Source organism: Lissotriton vulgaris, chromosome 4_1, assembly GCF_964263255.1.
Source record: "Lissotriton vulgaris chromosome 4_1, aLisVul1.2, whole genome shotgun sequence".
NCBI lineage: Eukaryota > Metazoa > Chordata > Amphibia > Caudata > Salamandridae > Lissotriton > Lissotriton vulgaris.
In genome coordinates, this window is record NC_141691.1 from 1,716,748,370 (window position 1) to 1,716,757,698 (window position 9,329).

At 44.2% G+C, this 9,329-nt stretch overlaps 1 protein-coding gene across 1 annotated transcript in view; it reads left to right on the forward strand.

Annotated features, from left to right (window-relative positions):
• CIBAR1 (CBY1 interacting BAR domain containing 1) overlaps window positions 1-7,739 on the forward strand; it is a 483,963-nt gene extending 476,224 nt beyond the window's left edge. Inside the window, exon 8 of the mRNA XM_086965988.1 lies at window positions 7,199-7,739. Within this exon, the coding sequence (XP_086822114.1) occupies window positions 7,199-7,282 (84 nt within the window). The 3' untranslated portion in view covers window positions 7,283-7,739. The remainder of the gene's footprint in view (window positions 1-7,198) is intronic.
• The last annotated feature ends 1,590 nt before the right edge of the window (window positions 7,740-9,329 follow it).

Consider the following 9,329-nt stretch of genomic DNA (forward strand, 5'->3'; position numbering starts at 1 on the left):
GTGAGCTTAAAACTGCATGCGCGGCCAAAGATTCGAAGTTATTCTGGTCCACGGTAAAGTGGGATAGGGGAGGGCTGGCTGCCCCCCCCCCAAAACCATGTTGCAATCAATAGCTGGATAGAATTCTTCAAACCTCAATATGCTCGCGATCAGTCGCAAGCCTGTATTACTTTGCCGCCAACTGTTTATTACAAGTATAATGTGTTTAATGAAAAAGATGTAAGTGTTGCCCTTGATTGTGTAACGAGGGGAAGAGCGCCAGGCATGGACGGTATACCAGCAGACGTTTATTTAAGTGATCGGAACACATGGTGTATATATATTTTGCTTGGCTTGCCAATGCAGTGGCGATGGGTGGTGAAGTACCTCTGTCCTGGAAAGGAGCGGAAATTATTCCAGTGTTCAAAAAAGGTGACAAATCTCTCCCTAGCAACTACAGACCTATCAGTCTCATTGATTCAGCTCAGAAACTGATGGGTCGCATGGTGCAGAACAAGCTCCAAGTATGGATAGAGGAAAATAATATCTTGTCACCATACCAAGCGGGGTTCCGCCCCCTGACAAGTTCTATCGATCAAGTCTTTTACTTCATTGCCCTGTATTGGAGGAACGTCACTTTAAACAACGGCCCTCTATATGCTGTCTTTGTGGATCTAAAGTCAGCTTTTGACTTGGTCCCCAGAGACAAGCTTTGGAAGGTCCTAGCTGATGCAGGGATAAGCCAAGAACCTCTTACACTCCTTGTACGATTGCATGATAATAATTATGCCAAAATTAGATGGGGGTCACAGGGAGAAGTAACCGAGCCTTTCCCCGTAGAGCGGGGGGTAAGGCAAGGTTGCGTACTAGCGCCAACATTGTTCTCGATATATATAAATGGTATAGTAGAATTCCTGAAGAGGTCCCCCTCCGATGCCCCCACAATAGCTGGCTCACATGTCCCCGTCCTAATGTTTGCGAACGACACGCTTATATTATCACGCACACCAAGCGGTCTCCAAAAGGCGGTCAACGCATTTGGTGAGTTCTGCGATTCTCGAGGTTTAGAATTGAACACCAGCAAGACAAAGTTTATGTGTATGAACCGCCGTACATCGTTTAAAGGCGTTATTACGTTTAAAGGCATTCCTCTCGAGCAGGTAGATGCTTTCACCTACCTTGGAATAACACTACAGAGGAACATGAAATGGAATGCACACATAGATACTGCTGTATTAAAGTTTAGCCAACTAAAGTTTAGCCAACTAGCAGGAGCACTATCATCAAAACACAGAGCTTCTCTTACCAAACCAGTAAAGTGTGCTCTTGAGATCTATCACATGAAAGTTATCAGTGCTAGTTTATATGGCTCAGAGCTATGGGGTTTCTGTAACCTAGCAAACCTGACTATAGCAGAAAAGAAGTTTCTTCGGGGGCTGGTAGGGGTGCCGCAAAGTACGCCCACTGTTCCTTTGAAATTAGACCTTGGGAGGAAAAATATTGCGGATCTAGCGAAACTGCGTCCACTGCTGTATTGGAGACGTCTAATGGTGACCCCAGAGTTAGCTCACTATGCTTCAGCACTGACAGACATTGTTCTACTTGACCGCTTTCATAAAATTGTTTGGTTGAAAGATTTACGGGGGGTACTGTCACAGTTAAAACTAGACCACCTATGGGGTAATACTGATGTGTCCTGCTTCCCCTCAAAGATTAGGCTGAAACAAATTTACTGGGAGATGGTGAATCTTAGAACTTTTGCCAATGGGACTAACTCTTCTCTGACGAGACGCTTCCTGGACCTAAAAATGTCCCCCTCGTGTGAAGCGTATTGGGACTTGATTGAGAAGCCGCACGACAGGAAGTTGTACTTTCAATTTAAAATCGGGTCGCTCACAGTAAATGCGTTTAAAAAGAAATGGTCTACAACCTGGGATGAGCATTGTTACCACTGTAAAGATCAAGTTGAGCATGTCTCCCATGTACTGTTTTGTTGCCCTCTATATGCCAACCCAAGGCATAAATGGATAAGACCCGTTTGCCTCAACTTGGGGACGCGTAGTCAAGCTACGGCTCTTAGAATTCTGGAAACTGATTGTTCTCCACTGTTCGTAATTGCTGTCGCAAAGTTTTTGGCCTGGGTGATTTGAACACGTGCTCTATTAGGAAAAATGCTGTGAGGTATCTTGGCTACCATGTTTTTAATGCTTTGACGTGTGAGTAAGTGTCAAGGTTGTTCTTAATAATGATTTAATAGCTTATTGTATTCGATGGATTTGTGTTTAATACTTATCTTAAATCTTGTGTATTTTAAATTTAGTATTTATTGTATTGTGTTAGAATGGAAATGCTTTTATGACTGAAGTCGAATAAAGCTTTGAAATTGTTGTTGTTGATTATGAAGACTAACAACAATATTATCAGTCATATCTAGTTCCACTGCGCCATTACCGACCTTACCGCTATCCTCCTGAGCCTCGTCCTAGAGAAATGGCGCATTTACCACCATCTCTAATCCAAGACCTTCAAGCCATTTTAGTGGACTATAGGCAGAGATTTCCACCCCAAGATGTCCAGATTGAGCCACACCATTACAGCCGCAGTCCCCAGGAACACCAGCTTTACCTCAACCAACAACGCCTGCTGTACCGCGTCCTTCGATTCAGGCTCCTGACCAGGAAATCCCCTCTTCTTCAGATGAAGAGATAGAGGAAGGAAAGATCCCGGAATCCTCACCCACCTGCAGATCCCTGGGATGATTAAATCATTCCTACTCTCTCTCCTCCGCCGCATCATCCAGCGGACTGACCTCCAGAAGACATCGGATGGGGTTCCACAACTTGATGGAGAGAGTTTCCGAACAGATTCCATTTTCCCATGGCTGTGAAACATACAGATTGCTTTCTGTATGATTTTAAGGAGGAGGTCAGGAAATCTATTCATTCAATCCCCATAATAGATTGTTTGGCAGGAGAGAGTAAAAATAATGAAGATGCTTGCCACGATATCACCAGTGCACCCTCGAATAGATAAAAAGAATAGGACCCCTGAGGATTCCCCTTCTTGCCTAACATGTCAGCTGAAGCTGGATTCTGTCATTTCGCAGGCGGCCCGATCTTGACTCCCCCGGATTAGGAGAGGCGTAGACTGGCTATCACGGTTAAGCACTTTTCTACAATGGCTGCAGTTACCATCTGTGCCGCCAATGCTCTAGCATCATTGGCTGTTAAGATTGGCAGATATGGTCGGATAGGGCATCTTTGTTAGACCTCATCCCTGAAGATAAAAAACAAGAGGCAAGGAAGATCCTTCTAGAGGGTGAATGAGCAGCCTCTGAAACCATTGACTGTACTATGGATATAGTTAACACAGGTTTCTGACAACTGGCAAGCGCAATAGTGTTAAGGCGCCAGGGATGGTTGAAGGCCACCACCTTCAGACCTAAAGTCCAAACAAAGATCTACAATATGGCATTTGATGGAGATTCCTTATTCGGCAAGCACATCAATGATGTTCATCTCTCCATAAAAACTGACACAGCAAAGTCATTAGGCACCTTCCAGTATAGAAAGATGCCTTTCAGAAGAGCAAAGGGGTATGGCGGTTTTCAGAGGGCACAGCAATACCAGCCATATTAGGCGCAATACAGGCAGACCTATCAGCCTTCCACCTACCTTCAGTCTTCTACGGCTGGTTTCTCTTGTCAAGGAGACTGCAAGAGAAGACCGTCCCAAGGGCCAGACAACAGAAAGAAACAGTGAGCCTTTCACTCACATGGGTGGAAAGATTTGCAGTTTCTACCAGCCATGGGAGAGCATAACATCAGACCCATGGGTGTTGGATCTAATTGCCTTTGGTCATAGTCTGGAGTTCACAAACACACCTCCAACTACTCCACCCAAGGGAATCCCTCGTCTTCACTTATTGCACAAGGAAGTAAAGATCATGCTCTCAAAAGGTGCAACCAAGGAGGTTCATACTCTACAAAGAGGTAGGGGTTTCTTCTCCCATTTTTTCTTAATAATGAAAAGTCAGGGCAGTGGAGACCAATACTGAATCTCTGAAAGCTCAACAAGTACCTGAGAAAGCAAACTTTCAGGATGACTTTAGCCAAGATCCTGCGTCGCCTCAACAAAGGAGACTTTATGATCTCACTCAATCCCCATCCATCTTAAACACAGAAAATTCTTCAGGTTTACAGTAGCTGGTACCCACTACAAGTTCAAAGTTCTCCCTTTCGACCTCTAGTCAGCACCCATAATATTTACAAAATGCCTTGCACCAGTGGCTGCAACCTTACGCTCTCAAATCACCAAGTATTCCCCTACTTGGAAGACTGGCTGCTGAAGGTACCAACAGAAAGCCAAGCGGCTAGAACCACAAATGTTTGTCTCCAGCTATTCAACAAACTAGGGCTGAGAGCGAACATCAAAAAGTCTTCATTTCTTCCCTTTGTACTGGGGTGAGTGTAAGACCTTGTTCTGCATTCTGTCCATCAACTGTGTTTTTTGCAATTTTCACCCCGAGTGGGCTGGGTATGCTCAGACGTGAGTCCCAGGCTCTCCACATCACTGGAGTCAAGCTATCCAGGCTGAAGAAGGCTGATAGCCAGAGACCGGTCCTTGGATGCTTGATTCCGGTCTAGGAAAGACATGGCTTGGTAGTTCGGGCTGGACTGTTCCCATGAGGCACAGGGTCAAGGCTGATTTGCATATAGCCATTGTCTGACCTAGGGTGGTGTGGAGTGCAAAAAAACGATGGATTTAGGCCCAGATCTTTGTACTGGGGTGAGTGTAAGACATTGTTCTGCATTCTGTCCATCAACTGTGTTTTTTGCAATTTTCACCCCGAGTGGGCTGGGTATGCTCAGACGTTAGTCCCAGGCTCTCCACATCACTGGAGTCAAGCTATTCAGGCTGAAGAAGGCTGATAGCCAGAAACCGGTCCTTGGATGCTTGATTCCGGTCTAGGAAAGACATGGCTTGGTAGTTCGGGCTGGACTGTTCCCATGAGGCACGGGGTCAAGGCTGATTTGCATATAGCCATTGTCTGACCTAGGGTGGTGTGGAGTGCAAAAAAAGATGGATTTAGGCCCAGATCTTTGTACTGGGGTGAGTGTAAGACATTGTTCTGCATTCTGTCCATCAACTGTGTTTTTTGCAATTTTCATTTCTTCCCAGTCAGTTAACAACATTTCTGGGAGCCAGGTTGGGTACGATCCTATGCAAAGCCTTTCTTATCAGACAAACGACAGGCACGTCTATGGCAGCTGGCTGTGACCAACTCAAGAAGAAAGTCCATTTCATTAAGAAGGTACAAGTAAGAATGTGCTTATCCGCAATTGCCTAGTGCCCTTAGCCAGGCTCAAAATGAGACCGCTTCAGGAAGAGCTTCAGAAACAATGGCTGCAAACGTCTGGATCCTTTAAAGATACAATTCCTAAAACCCCAGCCATGAACACATCAATGCAGTGGTGTTGTCTTGGACCACATCTTTCGAAAGGCCTCACTTTCCTGAAAGATTCCAGACTACCTCCTGATAACCGATGCCTCCCTGGAAGGCTGGGGAAGTCACTTGTAGGTCCTTATAGGACCTCCAAATCCCAGGCAAATGGTCCAATTCTCAAAAGCAAAGGCACTCAACGACGGGGAATGATAAAGGCATGTGAATCTATGAAAGATATCAGTACTGGATTACCGAAGTTCAGGTAAGTACATTATTTTCTTCCACTCAACGCAGTGCCATACATTTTCATTCTAAGCCACACATTTCCATTCCACACAGTGCCACACAATTCCACTCCAGACAGTGCCACACAATTCCACGCCACACAATGTCACACAATTCAACTCCTTATAGTACCACTCCACTCCATATAATTCCACTCCACTCCTTACAATTCCACTCCACTCCTTTCCACACAGTGCCACCCCGAGGGACCCCCTTCCACTACACACACTTCTACTCCATACCACTCCACCTAATGCCACACACTGCCACTCCACTCAGTTCCCCTTCACTCCATCTCATACAATACCACAGAGTTCTACTCCACACAATTCCACTCACCTCTACATAATTCCAATCCACTCTACACCACACAATTCCTCTCTATACTATTCCACTTCAGTCCAATCCACTGAATGCCACTCCACACAATTCCACTCCACACCACACAGTGCAACACAATTTCACTCAACACATATCCACACAATTCCACTCCACACATTGTCACACCATTTCACTCCACTACAACACTGTCACTCTACTCAATGCCAATCCGTGCCTCACAATTCAGCTCCAAACAATGCTGCTCCACCTCATGCCACTCAATTGCACTCCACCTCACACAGTGCCACTCCACATAATGAGACACAAATCCACTTTACTTCACTCTACATAGTGTCACTCAACTCCAGGCCATACACTGCCACTCCACGCATGTGCACTCAATGCCACACGATGCCACTCCAATCCATTCAGTAGCACTCCACACAATTACACTCCACTCAGTTCCACTCCATGCCACACAATACCACTCTGACACACACTGCCACACCACTCCAGACAGTGCCGCTCCACTCCACCAAAGCCAGCAGATCTCCGATAGGCGAGACCTAATGGCCTTGATGATGCTTGTTGGGGTTTATACCCCTGATCAGGACATATGCCTAAAGTGAAACTATGATAGGTTTTGATTAGAAAAACCACTTCTACAATGCAAACCCAAAGTAGTTCAGAATAATGTTACAAGGAAAGGTACATTGAAACAGGAACCGAATCAGCAATAGGTACTGAACAACTTTAATAACAAAGAGTAAAAACTCATCATTGGTAAAGCCAACAGGCTCCCCAACACGAGACCTATTGGCTTTAATATTGTTTTTTTTAGAATTGATGTTCAGAAAAGAAAATGGTGCTAAGACTTTTACTTTCAACATGGCAAAAAAAGTGTTGACAAAATAGCTCTACTAGATTTCTTCGTCAATGCTTTTTAAGAAGGTCTCACATAAGCGAAACCTATCACCTTTGCCAATGCTTGTTTTCTTAATAAATGAATGCATTTATTGTAAGTTAATTAATATGCTTATTGTATTGTATTTACATTGTTTCCTTTTTTGTAATGATATTCTCGTTTTGCATCAGTGTGAAATAAATAATTGTTTACGATTAATAACCAATGTCCATCTACACTGTTTTTCATTTTTGGATGTATCAGAGACAGAATTTAGAAGATTGTGATAATTATGGTGGAGACGAAGATGATGGGGATGAAGATGATGCAACAGATGACGAAAATTAATCTTTATCGCAATGCTAATTTATCTTTTCCTGGATTAAAGGAATTAAAGTCGTCTAAGCACTTGAAAGACTTTTAAATTCCGAGTGCTGTTGTAAAATGCCTTTAATTAATCCAGAAGCAAGAAATCAATCGCCTTCCTATTTGAACTGACCATAGTAGTATTGACTCGACCATCGTAGTATTGACTCGGTTATTTGGTTATGCCATGATTTGAATTTTCTTAAAAACATTTAGGCATCCTTTATTGTAAATTCGATAATGCCACTGCCTGAGAAGAATGCCTCAAGTTTGAATTGTTCCTATGTCCGATTTTGGACTTTTAATGTTGAGATATCATTATAAAACAAAGCAGTTCACTTTAAATGTTGCAGGATTAATTTGAAAAAGTTTTAAAATCTTTTTGTAATATAATGTGCCTTTGTTCTTTGGGAAAAAAAATAAAATGTGTTCCAACTCACCACCACATAGTTTTCTTTTCTTGTAAAGGAAATGTCCTGTCTTGCTGAGTGGTTCACCAGTTTAGATACTTTGAGTATTGCACAGTTCCTTGTAAAACTAAAGCCCTCTCTTGAAGTCCAGGGTGCCCTCTGTTGAATTACATGATGACCAGAGCCCTCTGTTGAATTACATGCTGGCCGCAGTAGAGAATATCACTTCGATCATTATCCTTCTGCAGCCATTCGTTAGATTTGGACAATAGTGAGGTTACTGCTTTGAGCCTTCCCCTTCAAAGTTTAAATCTTTCCCTCACACTGTTTGACATGCTCGAGTGGCTAATAACAAGTTCATCTCATTTTCCTTCAAGTGCAAGAATTGTTGCAGCTCCTACTGCAGCTCCATCATATGTATTTGTTTTTTATTTTTATTTTCCAGAGAATTAACTTTTATTTGACCAGGTGCTCTCTGGCATTTCTAAAACAAGGTATTTTCTGTTTTGGTATTTTCAGCGAGCAGTTAGAGGGTACAATTATTTTTAGTTCTTGCCTAGCAAACGCAGAGCATGCACTGCTTTGCCTTGGCAAGACTATTGTTGTCGGTTTTGCTAGCGAAGGGAGACAAACCAGGTGCGCGCACGGACCTGTGATGTGCACACGCATGGCGTCTCTTCTCTGGTGTCTCCTCTCACACTTCTCTCCTTGCGCGCTTCATTTAGCTTTCAGTTTCACTGGCAGCCACAAGCGCTTGTTTTCCATTGCATTCTGCGTGTCTTTTCATTACAGCCTTTCAGCAGAACACGCACGGTTAGGGACAGGAGATATGCACGCGCGCTTTAACACAGAAACGGCTTGTTGAAGCTTGGATGTAAACAGACCAATGTGTGAAGAAACGTGATTGACCTCTCAGCCTCTTCAGACCACGGCTCGGAGCTTGCTTGAATAATTAGAACATGTGGAAGGGAGGACGCGAGGCACAATCTATTTATTTTTAACAGGCTGGGTCCTGTCAGCAGGCCGTCCGTTGAGGCGCTCAACTGATTTCTGGAAAGAAAGTTTAAACTTGCAGGATTGGCGACCTCAGCAAACCTTCAAGACAGTGAGAGCATTTAGAAATGCCCTGGAGGTTTCCATTAGCTTGCCAGTGGAAGCTGGGCCGAGGAGGGAGCTGGAGAGCGCTCGGGCTGGAACCCCAGGCTTCTCTCTGCTATCCGCCGGGGACCCGTAGGCCCAGTCTGTGGGCCCCTGTCTGTGTGTGCACTTTACCCTCCTGCGGGAGGACGGAAACGGTGAGCGTTAGCCTACCACCCCCACCTCGAAGCAGCTCTTGATGGAGACACTGAGTCACGGCGTAGTGCTTGGAAGCATAAACTGGGCAGATCACAAGTTTGGGCGCGTCGGTGAGTGTTGTTGTGTTCAAGGCACTGCTGGGCACGAGCTGAGCTGTTGTGCTCCACTCTTGATATTTATGAGCTGGACGTGTCTTTATTTTTTTCTTATGTCTCCATTACGTTGTCTGAACATCTTTATATCTATCTGTCAGTATCTTCTAATCTGTATTTGTGTATGTTTTCCTCTGTTTTTCCATTTTTCTCTTCCCATTTATGTTGTCT